The sequence below is a fragment of the Loxodonta africana genome, chromosome 9, assembly GCF_030014295.1.
Source record: "Loxodonta africana isolate mLoxAfr1 chromosome 9, mLoxAfr1.hap2, whole genome shotgun sequence".
Lineage (NCBI taxonomy): Eukaryota > Metazoa > Chordata > Mammalia > Proboscidea > Elephantidae > Loxodonta > Loxodonta africana.
The window spans coordinates 77,664,223-77,685,606 of record NC_087350.1 but is presented as its reverse complement, the minus strand read 5'-3'; the positions used below and the strand labels follow the sequence as shown (position 1 = coordinate 77,685,606).

The window sequence follows — 21,384 nt, the reverse complement described above, 5'->3', positions numbered from 1 at the left end:
GTTTATTTTTTTTGTTTTTTGGTTCTCAGTCCTTGCTGTGCGTCGGTATCACCTGTGGGAGTGGGGTGGCGATCTTCTGAGAAGAGACACTTGCCTGGGCTGCATAGCTGGAAATTCAGATTCAGTAGGTGTGGAGGGGGGTCCATGAATCTGGACATAGACAAAGCTCTGCAGGTGATTCTGAACCACAGCCAAGGTTGAGGGCCTCTCTTGTGACTACACCCGAATGCTCCCAGTTCCCCAAACACACCAAGCAATTTCACCTCCATTCATGCCTTAGCTGAAGGTCCCTGGATGGCACAATAGGTTTGTGCTCGACTGCTAACCTCAAAGTTGTCAGCTTGAACCCACCCAGCTGTGCTGTGGAGCACAGACCTGGTGATCTGCTTCCAAAAAAGATTATAGCCAAGAAAACCCTATGGAGCACAATGCTACTCTGTCACACGTGGGGTCGCCATGAGCTGGAATCGGCTGGGCAGCAGCAGGTTCACGCCTTAGCTCATGCAGTTCTGTTTGCGTGAAGTTCCCTTCCCCACCCCTCTCTCTGCAGATTCCTAACTGTCCTTCAGGATCTGGCCCATGCCCCTCCTGGGAGGCCATAATTGCCAGGTCCCCCTCCCCGCACTTGGCTGTCACTTCTGCTGTTCCCTGTGTCACATTACATCACGGTTAGTTGTGTCTGGGTCTGCTTCCTTGTCTCCCCCGTGGTCCGACAGTTTGAGGGCAGACACTCTGTCTTATTTATTCCTTCTGTATCCCCAGGGCTAAGCCAAGGACCTGGCACATGGTAGGGTCTCAGGAAATGACTCAACATTCCTGCTATATCATAGGCCTCATGGGCTCCACATCCATGTGGACCCTTGAAAGCCAACAGCATCCTGCTTGAGGCAGGCCTCTCAGCTCCACACCGAGGGTCAGCTTGCCAGCATGGTATTCTGCCCTTGAACAGGGGCTTGTAGCTGCCTTGCTGGGGGTTTGCCAGAAGAAGTTTGGGGCTGATGAGCTGGAGTCAGTGATTTCATATAAACCCAACCTCTGCACCTCGAGTTACAGAGCTAGCCCAGCATTACCTCATTCTCCTGTGCTTCCCGCCCCTCACCCACCCCACCTGCCTTGTTCCAAAGCCCAAATGCCTTGTAAAGCAGCCTCACTCCAGGGCTTTCTTAGGCTTCCTTGGCATCATCAGGGATCCAAGGCAAAGTGGCTTCTGCCCAGACCCCTCACAAGGAGAGGGGAGGAACTGCTGGGGGCGGGAGTCCTTACGTGCCCTGCTAAATGGTGTCTGCAGCTGGGGAGACATAGGGAAGTCTACTTCTTCACAACCTTTCCTGGAATGGTGCCTGTTCTCTGCTCCCCTACCACTGCCCTAGTTTCTGCCTCACTGGGCCTCTTTATTACACCCTCCCGGTCTTCTGGCCTAAACCTCAACTTCCCTAATCCATGCTCTCACTGCCACTAGAGTGAGCTTTCCAAAGCACACATGTGACCATGCCACTCCCAGCCTAATACCAGACAGCAACTCTCCATTGCCCTCAATCCATGCCTCTTCTTCTCACCGAGGAATCAGCTCCCTCCATCTGCCTGTCTACCCAGGCTCTGCCCCCTCCTTCTCTCCTCAAACCTTTGGCTTTTGTCAAGTCCAAGTTGTCAGGTCCTGGCAATGTCATGTTCTTCCTCACCCCAAATCCTCCCTCCCTCTGTTTTCTGAAACCCTGTTCATTCTTCAAGACCCATGTCCTTGAAGTGTTGTTTCATATATCCACCCTGAAGATATTATAGTACTCTAAACAATAGACTTATTTTTATCACACAAATATTCCATATTTACCATTAAAAATTTTGAGAAGTGCAGATGAACAAAAACATAAGACAATCCCTTTTCATACCAGCACCTAGAGAAAATCACTGTAAAGGGGCTGTTCTTTCTAGAATTTTAGAATTCCAGTGATGTTAATGAGGGCTACCATCTGTGGGACTCTTGCTATAGGTCAGGCACTGTGCCGAGCACCTCCATGCATGTTCTACCCTCCCAATAGTTATTTTATTGTCTCCATTTTACAGAGGAGGAAACTGAGGCTTGGGGAAGTTACATGACTTGAACATAACATAACGTAGCTAATAAATGGAGAGCTAGGATTTGACCAAGATCTGACTGTAAGGAATGAACCATCAAACCCTAAGTTATGGGGCCCCTAAGAATCCTCTTTGTTCTGATGGACCAGAGATTTATTATACCCTAGATTCTGACATTAAAGAAATAACTTTCTGTTATTAGTCAGGATAGGCAGATAATGCTGCAGTAACAAATTAACCTTGAAATCTTAATGTCTTAACAAGACAAAGCTTTATTTCTTGCTGACACCACAAGTTCAACACTGGTCGACAGAATCCTTCCATTCACTGCGCAGCCCCTGAAGCTCAGAAAGTGATGAGACCATCTGAATGTTGACAAGCCCTGGGTCTCGTGAGCTGCCACCTGTATCCTGGGTCTGGGGGTGATGTCACAACCTCCACAGCCCTATGTCAAGATTTCTGTCTGGATTTCTGACATGCTCTGTGTTTCCAGCTGTTGGCTGCCCTTTTTTGCCCCCTAGCTGGTAAAGTTGGTTGACGCTTACTGGCTTTGGAAAAGCTACACAGATGCTAAAGTTTCCTTGGAAGGAAACCACGCCCATTTTTCATTTCATGGGCATCCATGACCAGCACACACCTGGAATGGGATTTATACAGCAGTTACTGAGTGCAGCTTGGCTCATTCATTCATTCGTTCATTCATTCCCTCATTTAAGAGCTCTTTATTGAGCTCCTCCCCTGTGCCAGCTGGAATGCAGGGATCACAGACGTGTGGTCTCTGTGCTCAAAGAGCTCGGCTGAGATTAGCAGAATCTTGCTGTAAACTGGACAGAATGTATTAATTACCTTTAGCGGGTACCTCTCTCAGGCCCTGGGAGGTTCCGTGATTGCCCAGGTAAACGACAGGCGGATGTAGGTTTTCCTGTGGGTTTAACCTGCACCGTGGATATATTCTTTTCACTGCCATTTTTTCCTGCTTTACTGTCAAGTCTCGTTTCCTCCTTTCAGCCTACAGAAGCGAAAGTAGAGCCCATAAGCACACCTCCAACTCCATCCCCTCCTTCTGAGGACGTGGAGCTTTCCGGCGAACCTGTGCCTGAGAAGACCCCGGAAGCCACGAACCTGAGCGTCATTGTGCATAGCATCTCCGAGGAAGGCAAGTCCATGATGCACCTTCGTATGGAGTGCCCTTGCACTGCGTGAGCCCTGTGTGCCACCTGAGCCATGTGTGAAACATGCAGGGTTTCACTTAACCTTCCACTCAACCCTTTGAGGAAGGAATTACGGTACTCTTCATTTACCTACAAGACCAGGAAATCAAGTAACAGAGAAGCTAAGTAACTCATGTAAGGCTACGTTGTTGTTGTTAGCTGCCGAGGCATTGGCTTCCAACTCATAGAGACCCCAAGCACAATGGGATGGGACTGATGTGATCCAAAGTGTTTTCATCAGCCGATTTTTGGAAGTAGATTGCTACTTCCTAGTCTGTCTTAGTCTGAAAGCTCTGCTGAAACGTGTTCAGTATCATAGCAACATGCAAGCTTCCACTGACAGAGGGGTGGTGGCTGTGCTCAAGGTGCTTTGTCAGTGGTTAAGAGCTTGGCTGCTAACCAAAAGGTCAGCAGTTTGAATCTACCAGCTGCTCCTTGGAAACCCTATGGGGGAGTTCTACTCTGTCCTACAGGGTCGCTGTGAGTCGGAATCAACTCGACGGCAATGGGTTTGGTTTTTTGGTAAGGTAAAAGTTTATAGCACAAGTTCATTTTTCACTCAAAAATTTATACACAAATTGTTTTGTGACATTGGCTGCAATCCCTGCAGTGTGACAGCACTCTCCCCCTTTCCACCCCAGGTTCTCGTGTCTGTTCATCCAGCTTTCCTGTCCCTTCCTGCCTTCTCATCTTGCTTTTGGGCAGGAGGTGCCCATCTGGTCCTGTGTATTTGATTGAACTAAGAAACATGTTCCCCACGTGTGTTATTGTTTGTTTTACAGACTTGTCTAATCTTCATCTGAAAAGTGGGCTTGAACTAGATGGTGCTATCACCACCACGTACCACTCTGACAGGGATCACAATAGAGAGTCCCAGACACAGTGGGAGAAAAATGTAGAACAAAATTCAAATTCACACACAAAAAAAGATCAGACTTACTGGTCTGGCAGAGGCTGGAGGAACTCCTGAGGCTATGGCCCCCTGACACCCTGCTAACTCAGAACTGAAGTCACTAGCCACTATTTTATAGATGGGAGAACCGTCGCTCAGACAGGTTAAGTGACATGCCCACACTTCACACAGCCAGTGAGCTGACACCAGAGTCCCCACTCTTTCCAGCCTCTGCCACAAACTCCCTGATCCAGAGGATCCTGTCATCAAAACTGTGAGGTGTACATGGGAAACCTGGGTAACCGATGGTCCGAGAGGGGCCAGGACTGCTAAGGTCACCCAGCGGGTCAGCAGCAGGCCTGGGTGGGAGTTTGGCCTTCTGGCTACCTGTCCAGTGCTTTCACCCCTACCCCTTGCTCCTCCACCTGTGCAGAAGTAGCTCTGGCAAGAGCCCAAGATCAGACTCTATACCCAGGCTGCAGCTCTACGTGTGCCCATGCCCTGAGACTGGCCTGCACTTTCTGCCCTTTATCAGAGAGGCAGCACTACAGCCAGCACCAGACCACCGAGATTTAGGAACAATGTCACTCCTAACAGCACTGCTCCTAATAGCCAGTGCAACCCAAAGCACCCACAGTAGGGATTGGCTGGGCAAATTATATTTCATTCCTGTGAGCAGCCCTAAAATTGATAATATAAAAGACTACTTAATGACCCAGGGAAATAAATCATGGTATATTCCACAGAAACAGGCAGAATTGAAAACTGTTTGTTTGCTATGATTCTAATTTTGTATACATTATTTATACCTATATATAGCTATGATTAATATTTTTTTTTTTTATGATTAAGCGCTTGGCTACTAACCGAAAGTTTGGTGGTTCAAACCCACCCGGTGCTCTGCAGGAGAAAAGACCTGGCAATCTGCTGCATAAATATTATAGCCTAGGAAGCTCTAAGGGGCAATTCTCTTCTGTCCTGTAGGGTCACTATGAGTTGGAATCCACTTGATGGCACACAACAACAACATTGAGAGTGAGAAAGAAAGGCCTGGTGATCTACTTCTGAAAAATGAGTCATTGAAAACTCTGTGGGGCACGGTTCTGCTCTGATACACATGGGGTTGCCATAAGTCAAAATTCACGGCAGCTGTTTTCTGTTTTTTTAGAGAGTGATAATGTGTGTGCGTGTCTAAGTGTGTGTTAGAATAATATAAACTAAAATGTTATATATCTGTGGATGATAGGGTTATGGGTGGTTTTTATTTTCTTTTTCCTACTTCTGTATTTTATAAGTCTTCTGTAATAATATATATACATATTTTTTATTTCTGCCATCCATAAATGAATGCTTTTTTAAAATCTAAACTTGCGAAGCCCATGGGAGAGACAAGGTATACAGCACTGAGTAGAAAAAGACTTATAATAATTTAATAAAGTCATAATAAAACCAAGCAGTCAGGGTGTTGCTGTGGAAAGACTGCTGGGTCGAGAGTCAGACGGTTTGGATGGAGTCCCTGCTCAGCCACCTATTGGCTGCCAGGCCTGGGGCAAGCTGCTTAACATTTCCAGATTTCAGATTTCTTAACTGTCCTCTGGGAGTGATACCAATTGCTGCCTCCTAGGTTGATGAGAGGATTGGATGTGGCCTGGATGTGGACCTGGTTTATAAATTGTGAGTGCTGTTCTCAGGGGTGGAATTAGAATCTCTGAATGAGAGTGAGCGGCTGGCAGAGGCTGTGGGGCTCTGGGCTCAGGTCTGTCTTAGGCTGATGGGTGCATATAATATAAAATGGAGGCTGGTACCTGGGTCCCAGCACTGCTTGCCTGTTCCCTGGAATCAGGCAAATGTGTTTTTCTGGCAGATAGAAGGCCAAGTGGAAACAATCGAGGTGGCTGAAATGTTCCTTTTCTTCTTGTCGGGTAGACAGCCCAGATGGTGGGGGAAAGGTACCGAGCCCTGAGCCCTGCTTCTGGCTAGGGAAAGCCCCTAATATTTTTATCCCGAGCTTCCCTGACACCAACAATATGCTCCTCCACCTCCATGCACCAAAGGGTGTGGACTTAGAGGCTGGGGTCCTGCCAGCTGCTTGCACAGCACCCCCTGGTGGTCAGAGAAGAGAGGATAAGAATGACTGACAAGGGGCTGACCACTCCTGGGCATTCAGTCATTCAAGAGTACATGTGGGTGCAGGGTCCCTTGCAGAGTTCGGCACCCTCCCCTCCATGCTGTTCTTACCGTGGGACATGCCTGAGCACAGCACGCATGGAAAGGGCCCAGAATCGGGGCAGGCTGACTTGGCTTCAGGGCCCCTCCCAGCTACTTACCCTCTGCAGGACCTCATTCCCCCCTCTGCAAAATGGGGTTAACAGTAATAATGTGTTAACATGCAGATCAGGGCAGTACACACATGCTGTGTGGTGATAGTGCGGTGGCTAAAAATGTGGGATTCCCATCCTGGCTCTGCCCCATTGGCAGCAAGGTGGTCAGATGGGTTCTTGTAGGTGGGATGGATGGTCTAGCAGGAGGATTCAACGCGAAAGTGCATGGGATGAGCTTAGCAGGCATGCATTTGTGTTAGTATAATTTTTTTCTTTGCTGTAGGGCTCCATTAGTTCGTGAAGCTGCAAGAGAAACGTGTGCTTGTAGCAAAAATTCAATAATGCAGAGTTGTCTGAGCCAAAAAATAAGTTTACTTCCTCCATTCCTAGCCTCTAGAGGAGGACACTGATGGTTAAGCATTGTTGTAGGGATAATTAATTACATATAATAAATCATATCTACTCATATAGAGAACCACACTGACTATAACAGTTAATTAACATTCATCCATTGCTCACTACACCCCAGGGATTGTACTCCATGCTTTCTGTATATTAACCTGTTTAATCCTTATGGTATCATGCATGATCCTCGTAACAACCCTGCAAGGCAGGAGTCATTATTACGGCCTTGTATAGCTGAGGAACCTGAGGCACAGGTTAAGTGACTTGCCACAGGCCATGTTCCTCCTAAGTGGCAAGGTGGGATTCAGGCCCCAAAGCTGGGAACAGAGCCCGTGGTCTGAATCACCAGCAAGACCACCTTTCTACGCTTGTTTTTCTGCAACTTGTCCAGCCCCCCACGCCTGCCTTCTTAATCCTGTGTGATGGCCATGTTTCCAAGTCAATAGGAAGAGATACCTCATTCTTTTTCAAGACTGCAAAATGTAGTTACTAACTACAGAATGCCTGCTTCCTGTAGGGTCTGGGGAGATCCTGAATGGCACTCTGGAGGGGGTCCACACTGTGGACGGTGACTCCATAACAGACAGTGGCTCAGGGGATGGGGCCTTCCTTGGTGTCATGGAAGAAAAGGTGAGTAAAATGGCGAATTTCATTTCCTAAGCTGGTAGTAAATTTGTTTGCTTATTTCCAACTTGATGGTGACTTTTATTGGGTATCCTAGAGAACCACGAGGGTTTAACTGAACGAGATGGAGGCTGCCTCCTTCCTTATGGTACAGAGGAGGTGAGGAGTCCCAGGGCCCCAGAGGCTTCTCAGGGATGTCCAGGACAGGGGGAGGAGATGCAGCTCAGGCTCGTTCTCACACCTGCCCAGGCGCCCTTCTCCCCTCTCCCAGGTTACCACCTGCCTCCTGCTCAATTGTGAAGTTCCCACAGCTTCTTCAGCCCTTTGAGCCCCTTCAGTTCAGAATCAGATTAACTACAGGTGTGTCTGCTCAATTGCTTGCTAATTGGCTTTGTCACCTGCAGAGCCAGTTTTTGAAATGCTGCAAACAGTGGGGTGCAGAATTCAAGCAAATGTATTTTTCTCCCAGTGGCCCTTGCTAACAACCCACAGTATCAGCTCATTCTTTCCCTGTCCTGTGATGGAAACTCAGTTCTTATAGCTCTCCCCGTCACTTATCAGATAAGTCTATTTTCACAGGTGTTTTAAAAGTCCAGCCGAATCCAGTATGATACCAGAAATTCAACAGAAATACAAATACGGCTCCTCCCCTTCCATACGCAGGCCTGAGGCAGGCCAGGAACCTACAGCAGGGACAGGAAGCATAGTCAGGAGTTTCCTCTCTAGTTTCCTGCTTCTTTCTTTTCTCCCCATGCCCACCTCCCATAGCAGCAGCTCTTAACATGGGCAGGGTCTTGCCCACCTGGGGAAAGGTCAGGGGGAAAAGGCACAGTTTTACCTGGCTGGTTAAATTGTGATCTGGCGCTTTTGTGTGGAAGATGCCTGATTGCTGGAACTTTCTCTCATGGGAGCTTTTGTGACTCGTTGGAGGTCCTTGTGCAGGGGGTCTGGGATTACAATTCCATTGTTGGGTCTTAACTTCTGCCTGGGTTTCCACCTCACTGTTGGTGGTCCTGACCCTCTAGATGGCTCCATGGTCAATTGGGGCAAAGTCCATTTCAAGATTGTGTTAGCCGCTCTCTTAGGAGGAGCAATGTCTTGTTTATCCCAGTAAAACCACTGCAGAGCAGACTGCTCTCTCTCTTTGCTCTGGGTCTAGGTAGCTCCCTGCTTTCGCCTTTTGTCTTTCCATGGAGAGAGTCAGAGACCAGTCCCTCTGTCTCCCAAATTCCAAAGAATACATATCAAGCTCACCAAATGGCTTGTATTGAAGGGGAGGGAAGGGGAAAAGCCATGGCACAGTGAAAATTTTCCCCAAAGATGTTCTCACTGTCCAGTCACTCAGCCCCCAAATGAATTCTTTACCTTTTCTTATACAGCCTGGTTGTAGGTGATGGACTAATGCTGATAGAACTGGTTTCATTGTTTCTTAGCGTGTCCCACATCAGTGGTCTGGCTCCTTGTTTCAGGATGTATGGGTTACAGGATGCTTATTGAATTGTTCTTGAACTTTGGGACTTTAACTGAAGTTGAGTCAGAAAGAATCTCATTTTAACTCATCTTTTCTCTGTGTTTTGGGAGAATAATCCTTCAAGGACTTAGTATGTTACATGGAGAAAAACGATTCTGTGGTCAAATGAGCTTGAGAAATACTCCACTCTGTAGTCCCCTTATTAAAGGCCCGAAGGAGTCCTGCAGCAAGGAAATCTGTCTGACTATAAGCCTAGTAGCTTTTTAGTATCCAAAGGAACTACTTTTTGCAAACAACAACAACAAACAAACAAGGAAAACACTTTGGGAAACAGATAAAACATAGTTTGTTGACACCAGTAGGCAAAGCTGTTCTGTTTCCATATTCTCATTTGTTACGTAACCTTCAGAGAAATCTGTGCATTTCTCAAAGGAAACTGAGTCACAGGGAAAGAGAGGAAGCCATGGTTTCCTGTCTGGAGAGGGCTGAGGAGGTTGGAGTTGCCGCCTGCCCATCTGAAGCACTGCCATGGGCAAAGACATTCGACTGGCTCTCACAGCTCTGGATGGGCACTAAGAGGAGGCCAGAGGGAGGCAGACGGAAGCTCAGTGTGGAGAGAGGTTTTCTGGTAGAAGGGTCTAGTCCTGGCACAGGTTAATTCAGGAGACAGCGATATCCCTGCCATTGGGGTGTGCAAACAGAAGCTCGAAGTCAAACAGCAGACATAGGTGCCTTGACAGTCTCCCCTGTCCCTGTGATTCTGTGCTGTTGTGGGGTGAGGGTGAAGTCACAGATGTGAAAGTGCTTTGAGCTAAAGGATCTACGGAAATGCACGTTGCTGGAGGCGCCCCAACAGCCTCTTCTCTCCAGCACAGACACATTGATCAGGGCTGCGGGCTCAATGACATGCTGTCTCATGATGGCTTTGTTTTCAGGATCTACATACTGAAGAAGGTTTAGCAGCAACAGCAGCAGCTGGGGAAGCTGAGGGGGTTGTCAACACTACATGGGAAACAGAGACTGGCAGTGTGCCTACCGAGGGCCAAGCCTTGTCCATGTCCACTGAGAGCCTCGGGGAGTGGGTCACTCTGGTAAGTACACAGTGCCCACCCTGCTTCCCCTGCTTTCCCGGGGCTGGGTTGCTGGGGGGAGGGTTGAGGATGACTCTCAGGCAGAAGCAGTCACTGTATTCCTCATCTCTCTGCACTATGCAGATGATAGCCTCTGTGGTCTTGAGTCCAAGTGGACACCAAGCAGAGAGGCAGAGAAACAGGCTTGACTCACTCTGCTGGGCGCTGGCCTGGCTCACATAGGTGCATGGTAAATAGATTAGATGAGGCTCCTGGGTCAGAGTGGCAAGTGGGGCAATAGGAGAAGCACAGGATGCGCTGGGAGCACAGAAAAGGGGCCCATGACCCAGCCTCAGGGGCAAAGAAGTCCTAGGAAAGGATGCCGCAGGTGAGACCTTGAGGAGGAGCTTCAGGATGGGGGTGTGGAGGCAAGTGGACCAGCAAGACCAGCAAGATGACTCTATGAAGACTTATAGGAGTCCAGCATACCTACAGTGCAATATGTGAGCTGGGGAAGGGGAGAGATGAGCCTGGAGAGGCCTCTAAGACCATAATGGGCCTAGGAAGCCATGGCAAGGAGCCTGGGAGTATTCAGCAGAATGGGAACCATTGAACAGCATTGAACAAGGAAAATTTTTAGAAAGATCACCCCGACTATTGAGGGAGAAAGACTGGGGAAACCTGGAGGCAGGTTAAAAGCTATGTCTGTGGTCCATATGAGGGATAGAGTTAGTTCACACTAGGGCCCTGGTGGTACAGTGGTTCAGTGCTCGGCTGCTGACCAGAAGGTTGGTGGTTCGAACCCAGCAAGTGGTTTTGTGGGAGAAAGACCAGCATTCTGCTCCCATAATGATTACAGCCTAGAAAACCCTAGGGGTCATTTCTGCTCTGTTACATGGGGTCGCTATGAGTTGAAATCTACTCAATGGTACCTAATAACAACAACAAAGGGCATGGTCAACAGTGTCAGATTGTGCCAAAGTGCCACTGTGTTAAGGACTGGAAAGTGTCCATTGGATTTATAAACTTGACTCTTGGCGACCTTGGGGAGGGTAATTTTAAGCATGTGGGGGGGTGGAAGACCGATTGCACTGGGCTGAGGAGGGAGTGAGAGGAGCAAGTGGTCAGTGAGTATAGACAACCCCCAACAAGAAAGCTACCAAGTCCAAAGGCCTGGGTGTTGTCCCAGCACAAGGGTTTAGGCACCCAGGAGAAGCCCCACTCTCCAGAGTGTGGACAGAAGTTGGAAGGACCCGCTGGTGAGTGCCGCAGGTTGGAAGTAGGAGCAGGGTGAACCACTCTGGTGGGGTGCTGGAGTGGAACGCACACCCTGGGTGGTGTCTGAGAGTCCCAGTCTCTGTACTGATGCCACACTGGGGCACCAGTGCAAGGTGAGGACTTGGATGTTCAAGTGCTTTGAAGGTGAGGGAGTGACAAGATGCATTCTGCTTCCTCCAGCCACAGGCACACTGAATCGGGGTGGTGGGTCCAGTGACACCGTCCCCCATGATGTCTTTCCTTTCAGGGTTCGGATAATGAAGAAAGTTTAACAGTAGCGGCGGCAGCATCAGGAGAGACTGAGGTGCCTGTCAGCAGTGCTGGGGAAGTAGAGGCTGGCAGTTTGCCCACCCAGGGGCTGGCCCTCTCCATGTCTATCGAGAAGCCGGAGGAAGAGGCCACTCTGGTAAGGAGTGTCAAGGGCTGGGAGGTTGAGGTCGTGGCTGGGAGCAGCCACTGGCCTTCATCCCTGGCAAATGGCAGGCACTCAGTGAATATTTTCTGAGCGAATGAATGGAGGGGAATTATCAGGCCATAACAGGTCAGCAACTCTGACCTTTGAGATCGCCCACACGCTTGCTCCCCTGGCCTGGCTTGCACTGGCTAGGCAGCCTTCCACCTCTGGTCCAATGCCCATCTGGGGAGACTTTACAGTGGGGACACCTGACAGTGTCCAGCCCACAGAGCTCTCCAGGCCACTTGGCAGTTACATGGGTGGTTTCAATTAGCAAAATGGTCACTGTCATCGTCTTCATCATTGTGTTCATCATCATTGTCATCATCGTCTTCCTCCTTCCCCTCCTATTCTTCTTCTTCTTCCTCCTCTCCTTCCTCTCCCTTCTTCTCCTCCTCCTCCTCTCCCCCCTGCCCTCCCTGCATCATCCTTCTTTAAAGGCAAAGCACTCCTCACAGGGTGAGAAAACCAGGTCCCATTTCTACCAAGCCTTGGCTTAGTAGAAACCAGACCTTGACTAGCAGCTGTGTGAAAATAGAAGGGCTTCCTGTGGAAGTGCTGAACCCCCAGCTTCTGGAGCTGTGCAAGCTAAGGGCAGATAGGCACTTGGCAGAGATGTGCTAAAGGGGGCTGGGGGGCTGCTGGAAGGGATGACCTGAGAGTTGCATTCTAACCCCAGGCTGCCAGGAGTCTGTGCAGTGGAGGTGTGGTCTTAGGTGAGCAATGGAAGGGAAGCTATGAAGATGCCAGTTACCTGGTGACCCCAGCAGTGCCCTCCCTGCAGCCACACACCCACTGGCCCAGGGACGTGGGTGAAGTGGCACGATCCACACACCAATTTTGTTTCAGGGTCCAAACGGTGAAGAAGGTAGAACAACAGCAGCAGCTACAACGGAAGTGCCACTCAGCACGACTGAGGAGGAGGAGGCCAGCATGGTCCCCACAGATAGGCTGGCCCTCCTCACACCCACAGTGGCTCTTGGACAAGAGAACACTTCGGTAAGTGTCTGTCACCTAGTGCCGTCTCTGCCTCAGCATGGCTCACGGGGGAGAGAGGTCAGAGTCATGGCACGGAGCAGTGCCGTCTCTGCCTCAGCATGGCTCATGGGGGAGAGAGGTCAGAGTCATGGCACGGAGCAGTTACTGGCCTCCCCAGAGGCAGATGGACACTTGGTTTCACGATGGGTGCCTAACCGGGTAGCCTGCATCGAGGACAGCAGGTGACGGACAGAGCAGAACAGAGGAAGTCAGAGTCTTAACCCTGCTTTCTCCTAACTGTCCAGGAAGAACTTCCCCAGAGGCAGGGCGGCCCAAGGCTGGAAGGGGCTGCTGGGGAGGCCATGAGCTCCCCATCGCTGGGTGTGGGGAGTGCACCTTGGAGGAGATGTGCAAGCCTGTGAGTCTGTGAACATGTTGGGGATAAAGAAGCTGTAGTAAGAAGTGTTTTGAAATTGGGCTAGCATCACAGAAATGGCAATTATTAAAATGCCCTGACCTCTATGAGTCGGAGTCAACTTGATGGCAGTGGGTTTGGGTTTGGCAGCTGTGCACAAGTTGCATAGTGGGTGAGGTGACCGATTCCCCGTGCTGGTCTTGTTTCCAGGGTTCTGGTGACGAAGAAGATTTATCAGCAGGAACAGAGGAGCCTCTTACTATGGCTTGGGGAGAAGAGTCTGGCGGTGCGCCCCCTGGTGGGCCGCCGCTCCCCGCACCCACAGCTGCTCCTGAAAGGGCCGTCACTCCAGTAAGTGGCATGAAGATTTGACTCGGCAAATCTTACGGGGGAAGAAAGAAAGGCCAGAATTGTGGGTGGGGAGTGCCCTGGCTTTCTTGGAAGTGAACTTTCATTTTGGTTTGCAAAGTTCTGAATTTGGGCATTTCAAGGGACTTGGACCAGGAGAAGACTCAAGGAAGTTGCAATTTGTAGAGGAAAAAGCAAGAGGTAGAAATCTAGGAGACCTGGCTTTATGTCCCGAATTTCCACCTCTTTAACTGGAATGAGAACTTTCTAGCAGGAAGATTGTCCAAAGACGCAATGTCCATCTCAAATGTCCTGAGATCCCCATCCTGAAAGTGTGAAAGCAGATAGGACTTGGCAGGGATTGTAGAGGAAATCGGAGTATCAGAGGTGCGTGGGAAGAGGTGGCCACTACACATGAGGTTCTGTGATTCTGGGCTGCAGCTGAATGACCTGAAGCAGATCTTTCCCTTGCTCTGGGCCTCAGCTTCCTCATCTGTAAAAGAGGGCAGCTGTGAAATCCAGTTACAGAATGTGTGGAGGGCAGTTTGGAAAGCTCTGCGCACAAACAGCATTGGTCACCACATAGAGTGCTGTGACTTTGTCTTTCAGAAACAGGAAGCCCAGGGCTAGTCCTCAGCGTGGGCTTGTGTGACTCAGGGAATGAAATTGTTCTTCAAATGTGAATATTTTTAAAGGAAACACTCCATTGGTGACCAGCGTGGCCTCATCAGGTCCCGGAGTAACACTTGGTCACAGACACTTTGAAAGCCATGACTCAAGCTACTGGCATGTGGTCTGTCAGCCACAGGGCTCCAGGGCTGACCAGTGAGGGGGAGAGGCTGTGGGACAGAAGGTCTGAGAACAAGATTCCCGGATGCTCGTTGCTCAAGGGCCTCTTCTACTGGTCCGTGGTCATCACGTGTTGCGTCTGTTCCATTTTTTACTGTCTCATTATTTGGAGTGGTCCATGCGTATGTTGATTCATTCACTGATTCCATGCACATCAGCTCAGGGTCCTCGGTCCAGATACATGGAGATAGAAATGAATGTTACCTAGTTTCCGCCCCCAAGGAATTCACAAACTGGGGCGTCAACTCAGGGTCCTAAGTCCAGACACCTGGAGATAGAAATGAATGTTACCTAGTTCCTGCCCTCAAGGAATTCACAAACTGGGGCGTCAACTCAGGGTCCTCAGTCCAGACACCTGGAGATAGATGAAGATGACCTAGTTCCTGTACCCAAGGAATTCACGGTCAAAATGGAACAGGAAATAAATTGTTTGTGAGCTGACATTTATGAAGCACTCTGTACTCCAAATTCGTGTAATTTGATCACACCCCCTACTCTCTGGTATAAGGCGAATGATCTCCATTTGACAGGTAAGGGAAGCGAGACAGAGAGGTGAAGTAACCTGCCCACCAGGGCATCCCTCCAAGAGGCAGAGTGGGGATTGGCACCCAGGCAGGCTGGCCGGCAGAGCTCTTGCTCTTGAACCTCACCTACTGATGTTCTCATCCGTGAGAGTGTGGTGTGGCAGAAAGGCCCGGGCCTGGAGCCAAGAGGCTGAGGTTATGCTTCCCGGGACGCCACTGATTCAGGGTGTTTCCTGAGCCTCAGTGTCACCATCTTTATAAGGAGGGAGAAGAACAAGGGCTCTGCTTTTCACCCTGGCTGCACATTATAGACACCTAGGAAGCTTAAAGCCGTACAAGTGTCTGAGTCCCATCCCAGACCAGTTAGCAAGATACTGGTGCTGGGGCTCAGGCTCCCAGGTGATTCAGTGGGCAGCCAGCTCCGGGACCCACTGGGCTAGCTCTGTGCCTGTGGCCCCCAGTGCACACATTGTGACTCTTAAACTTAAACCCCTTTTCTGCTCCTCTCCCCAAGGTATATCTACGCAAAACACCCTGACCAAGCTTCCCCTAGTGACTGGCAACCGCACCTTTAGATAGTACCAGTTCTCCTTTTTTCCCTTTTTAACTTCGTGTTACGGAAATTCCAAAAAATACACAAAAGGACTTAGAATAGTATAATATACCCCCACATACCCATTACCCACTTTGAACAGCTCTCAACATTTTGCCAATCTTGTTTTATCTGTCCTACCTCCTACCACTGTCTTTTTAAGAGGAGTGGGGAGGCCTGGAATAGATTAAAATAAATCCCAAACATCATATCATTTTTCTCATACATTGCTAATATATTGATCTGGGGCCTCTCCTCCCCCACCATGTCATTATTCATCTAACAAAATTAACAATGTTTCCTTCAAATCAAGGGAGCCCTGGTGGTGAAGTGGTTAAGCACTTAGCTGCTAATCTACGTTTGGCGGTTTCAAACCCACCAGCCACTCTGTGGGAAAAAGATGTGGCAGTCTGCTTCCATAAAGATTTACAGCCTTGGAAAACCTAGTACTACTCTGTCTTTTAGGGTCTCTGTGGATTGGAATCGACTTGACAACAATAAGTTTGGTTTTGGTCTTTCAAATCATCTAATACCCTGGTTGTTTTTTCAAAATGCCTGAAAACCCTGGTGGTGTAGTGGTTAAGAGCTATCTATGTCTGCTAACCAAAAGGTCGGCAGTTTGAATCCACCAGGTGCTCCTTGGAAACTCTATGGGGCAGCTCTACTCTGTCCTGTAGGGTTGCTGTGAGTCGGAATTGACTTGATGACCATGGGTTTGGTTTGGTTTTTTACAGTGAGTTTGAGACTCTGAATCCAAACAAGGTCTACACATTGTATTCGGTTGATACGTCTCTTAAGTCTTTTAATCTGTGATTGTGTCCCACCTTCTTTTTCTCTTTTTGCCACTTGTTGAAGAAGCTGGGCCAGTTGTCCTTTAGATCCTTTGTATTTTCTTCGTTGAGAAATTGGTGCTTGGTGAGGGCCTAGTGAGCCTAGCAGTGCTGGTTGGAGGAGAGATGAGTTTGCTATTTCTGGGAAGCTCTTTGTCAACATATGTTAATAACCTTAAAAACTACATATTGTTGTCCCAGAAATGTCTATTCTAGGAACTGATTCTAAAGGGGATAGTCTGAGATGTAAAAAGTCTTCTTGTACAAGCATGTTGATCTCAGTATTGCCCAATAGAGAAAAATTGGGCATGATTTAACTAATCAACAATAAACCCATTGCCACTGAGTCGATTTCTACTCATAGCAACCCTATAGGACAGAGTGGAACTGCCCCCATAAAGTTTCTAAGGAGCAGCTGGTGGATTCGAACTGCTGACCTTTTGGTTAGCAGCTGAGCTCTTAAGCATGGCACCACCTGGGCTCTGATCAACAATAGAGGGATTAATTGAAGTAAAGTATATTCAAACAATGAAATATTATGCAGCTGTTAAAATTATATTTATTAGAAGTAGATAATGATGGGGGGAAATCCTTACCATATAATGTTAAGTGAAAAAAGTTGGTTATAGACTTGAGTGTCTTCTGTGGTCTTGACTATTTCAAAATACGCACATCCAAAAGGACTAGAAGGAAATATCCTAAATGTTAACAGTTGTTGCCTCAAAGTGTAGAACTGTGGGTGGTTGTTTTCTGCCTTGGGGGCTTATGAGATTTTTAAAAATCTCCAGGAAGAGAAAAATAGAAAAAACCCATGCAGCATTCCATCCTGGGACATAACTAATGATGAGATATCTCCACTTCAGTGCCTGAATTTTTCAGGAACCTTTGATAAAATGGATGCCTCGAATCCTGAGCAGATAGTTTAAAAGCACAGTAAAAACAATCATGAAAGAACCCACTGTGGAGTATCCTTAGGATCATTTTGAATGTCAGAGTCAGCCAAGGCAGTACAGTAGAGTGGGTGGGATGAGGGTCCAAGCCTGGATTGGTCAGTGTCTTTGACTAATTTCTTCACCGCTCCCTTTCTCAGTTTACTCATGCAGAAAACCGTTATCAAAATCAGAGTACCTACCTCTTGGGTTGTCGCGAGGATTAACTAAGTTAGTACACAAAAGCTTGACTTAGCATATGGTACATGCTCAGTTGCAGTTGAGGCCCAGATAGGCGTAGGGTTTGCTCAAGGTCACACAGCTCCCAAGGGGTTGGGTAGAGGTGAGAGTCTTGGTCTCTGGACTTTCTGCCCTTGTTCTTTGCACTGTCTGCAACCACCCATCTTCAGACATGAACCAGAAGTTGGGCAGCAAAGCCCACAGTGGTCCAAATGAGGTCATTCCATTTCTAAGGACAGACTATATATTAGAGCTTTTTAGACAACATATAAGGAACATTGTCCTTAAAATGAAATCATATATTTCAAAATCTGTGTTTGTGGAACACTTCTAGTAGAAGATAAAACTGATTGTCAGGTCTGTGTGACTTCAGATACCATGGCCTTCCCACTGGTTGTTTAGCTAACAGTTACCTGGGAGAGTATTATCTGCCAAGTGCAGTGGACACAGCCACTCACCAGACCAGACAGTGTTATCAGAGCTCAGCAGCTCCATGTCCCAAGCACACTTTGACCGACTTTTAACCACATCTTCTTGTCTTAGGCTCAAAGAGGACGTGTGGGAACGAAAGGACACGCTGGGCCCAAAGGAGAAAAGCTTTGTGTTGTGGCTGTTCTGGAGGACACGTTGGCTCCCAGTCAAGTGCCCTGAGCATTTTATTTGGGGTTAATTTAGTCAGTTCTGATTAAGGTAATTCTAGGAGTTGCAAGGGGACTGAGCCCAACAGAGATGGAATTGAGAGTCTAGGAGAATCGCACAAGCAGCATGGGACTGTGTCCTGGCTAGGTCTCATCTCCTTAGCAACTGGTAACCTTGGCCAAGTCCCTTGACTTCTGAAGGCCTCAGTTTCCCCATATAGAATTGGAGGGTCCTTCTGATTCTGGGGCTCTGTGTCTGAGCTCCAGTCACTGCCTCTGATTTTCTTCCTGGAAAGCGTGGGCCAAACCAGAGCTTCAGAGGCCCACAGACCTGGGTGTATTTGTTAGCTGTAGGACCTCAGGCAAGTTCTTTACCACTTTTTTGCTCCAGTTTCTTCATCTGTAAAGTAGGGGTGGTGATGACTACCCCACAGGACAATAGTCAGGATAAAGGGAGGTGATAGTTTATGAAAAGACTTCATCTGATGTCGGTCACCACAGAAAGATAAGAAATTCCTCTTACTGAGACAACTGCTCTTGTGAAACTATGCAAAGGGGATGTGCCCACAGCCCAAGGAGCCCCATATCCTGGGGGCCCTGCCTACGGTCTGCTTTGGCCACAGGCAGCAACTCAGCTGCCTCTGGGGACCCTTCTTCTCTCCACTCTGGCCCTAGCCCTCTGTCCCACCTCACTTCCCCAGGGCTACCCAGGGAGTTGTTTGACTGTGGCACCCCCCACCCCACCCTAGGGCAGACAGGGCTTCCTCTTTGGTGCCTTCTGAGTCTGCCTGCAGCATTTATAGGGAAGAGAGAGGGCTGGGGGCCTGGGGAGGGCGTTCCTCACTCTTCTCTACCTCTGGCTGCCTCAGTGGCTTTTTTTGGGAGAAAATGGACTTCAGATTTCAGCAGGATCTGCCGAGCAGCAGGGGAATGTGAGCGGGGACGTCATACCACACGTTTTGGGGATTTTACACTCCATGTTTCTACTCTTTCTTGGTGGTTTTGTGCATTCTGTCCCCTTATTTATGAAAGCAGCCATCTCTCTGGCTTCTTCCTGACAACCAAATGCCTTCTGGGATGCCACTTTTCCTCATTTTATTCTTTCACTCTCCTTTGCAAATGAGTGCTTCTGCCATTCTAAAAGCTCTTCTTGAGCATCAGCCGTGTGCCAGGCGCTGGGACCTGGAGGCGATTTGGGCACACTGCCTACCCTCCAGGAGCCCATGGTCATGGGCAAGGCAGACCCGTGGATAATTAAGCACCCTTAAAAGTTCCCTGGGTGGTGCAAAAAGTTAACATGTTCAGCTGTTAAGTGAAAGGTTGGATGCTTAAGGCCACCCAGAGCACCTTGGAAGAAAGACCTGGAGATCTACTTCTGAAAAATCAGCCATTGAAAACCCCATGGAGCACAGTTCCACTCAGACACACATGGGGTCGCCATGAGTTGAAGCCAGCTCAACTGGCAATTTTTTTTTAAGGTTGCAAGGCTGGTGGGAGGAGCTGGGTGAGCAAGACAGGCACCAGAGGGGAACCCATGCTGGGCCTGGCCGGGGAAATCCTAGATGACGAGGGGCGTGCGTGTAACACTTTTCCACTGCCCAGCCCTTCCACCTCTCCCCATCCACCCCACCAGTGGGTACGGAAAGTCAGGGCTCCCTAGCCTGAGTGGGCCAAGGCACCCCCGTGGCTGTCTCTGTAAAGGACAGTCCCTTTATTCAGTCTTGTGTAACTCCGGTCTTAAATATGAACAGTTTCTATTCAAAAGGAAAAGGGGCAGTGGGAGGGGGTGCCCAGTGCTTCATTGGCCATTTTGTTCTCTTTAGGTTGATGCTGAAGAAGAACTTCTTGGCTTCCCTGAACCTGCTGAGCCTGCTGGACCCACAGTAAGAGTCCCACCCATGCTTGTCACACCCACAGGTTGCAGAAGCCAGGGATGCAGTAAGAATAGCCGCAGGCTGAAGATTCTTTATGGCAGCCATCACAGTACCGCCCAGACAGAGCTCAGGGCTTTCCCCTCTACCTGACCCTATAGTGTACTTAGGAGCAGAATTTGCTTACATCCTGGGCCCTGAATGGCCCACAGGGTCCTCGAACTCAGCGTATCCCAAACCAAGCTTAACGTCTATGTCCTCAGACCTACTCCTCCTCCTGTGGTCCCCAACACTGGGAAAGGCACTAATCTACCTGGTCATCAGGGGAGAAACAAGGAAACCTTCACATGTGGTCCCTCTCCTTCCTCCACATCCACCCTGTGAGTCACCGGGACCCGCCGAGCCTGACTGAGCAGTGTCTCCTCCTCTCTCGGACAATGGCATCAGCCTCCAGCATCAGCATCTTCCTCCTCCCACCCCCCTACACATATCATCATGATCATCCTAAGCCCAGTATAACCCCACAACCCAGCCTTTTAACGGGTGCTCAATACATATGCTTTTAATGATTGAATTAGTCTTAGTCTGGTTCCTGTCTTCATGAATTAAGTACCAGAGAGACATTTTGGCAATTCCCTTTTCTTCTTTGGGAGAATTTGATACCATTCAACAAGTATGCACTGAGTGGCTTCTTGGGGCCAGACCTCCTGCTGGGCACTGGCACCCAGAGTTGTCTCAGGATTGGGCCTCTTCTTGAGATGCCCTAGTGTAGAAGGACCGATAGGCACAAGTAAAACTAAGCTTCAAGTCCAGTGGTTGTGGTGCCCAATAGAGACCTCAACAGAGGTCGATGGGGACAGAAAGAAGGAGGGATGATTCCACCTGGAAATGGGACGGGGAGGACTTCACAAAGGAAGTGACCATGGAACTGGGCCTTTAGGACGAGAAGGGCTTTGCAAGGCAGGAAAAGAGGCTGAGGAAGTGGGAGAGGGTATATGGTAGAGGACTGACCGTGTGTCCTCTGCACACCTAGGAGGGGGCGAGAGAGGAGGGTAGCTGTAGAAAGGCGTGGGAGAAAAGTCCGGAAGGAAAGTTGGGAGCAGAAGTCATAGGGCCGCAGAGTATGGGAAAAACTTTTAGTGAACATGGCTGTCCTTGGAAAGTGGCAGTTGAAACCAAGTTGAGATTTTTTTCTCTCTCTAGAAGGAAGCAGAGGCCGAGGGCTCTGGCCTGGCCTGGGGCTCCGACTTGGACTTGGGCTCTGGCTCTGGTGACCTGGTGCACAGTGAGGAGCTGTTAAGAGTGAGTTACATGGGTTAAACGACCTAGTGTCTGGGATTTCCTTCGAAATCATCCAGAAGGGAGAGACGT

At 49.0% G+C, this 21,384-nt stretch overlaps 1 protein-coding gene across 1 annotated transcript in view; it reads left to right on the top strand.

Moving 5' to 3' along the window:
• Window positions 1-21,384, top strand: part of COL15A1 (collagen type XV alpha 1 chain) — a 116,900-nt gene that overhangs the window by 53,324 nt on the left and 42,192 nt on the right. The window contains exons 6-13 of the mRNA XM_010587804.3: window positions 3,082-3,229; window positions 7,420-7,532; window positions 9,933-10,088; window positions 11,593-11,751; window positions 12,649-12,798; window positions 13,403-13,543; window positions 19,966-20,025; window positions 21,217-21,315. Coding sequence (XP_010586106.2) covers window positions 3,082-3,229; window positions 7,420-7,532; window positions 9,933-10,088; window positions 11,593-11,751; window positions 12,649-12,798; window positions 13,403-13,543; window positions 19,966-20,025; window positions 21,217-21,315 — 1,026 coding nt within the window. The remainder of the gene's footprint in view (window positions 1-3,081; window positions 3,230-7,419; window positions 7,533-9,932; window positions 10,089-11,592; window positions 11,752-12,648; window positions 12,799-13,402; window positions 13,544-19,965; window positions 20,026-21,216; window positions 21,316-21,384) is intronic.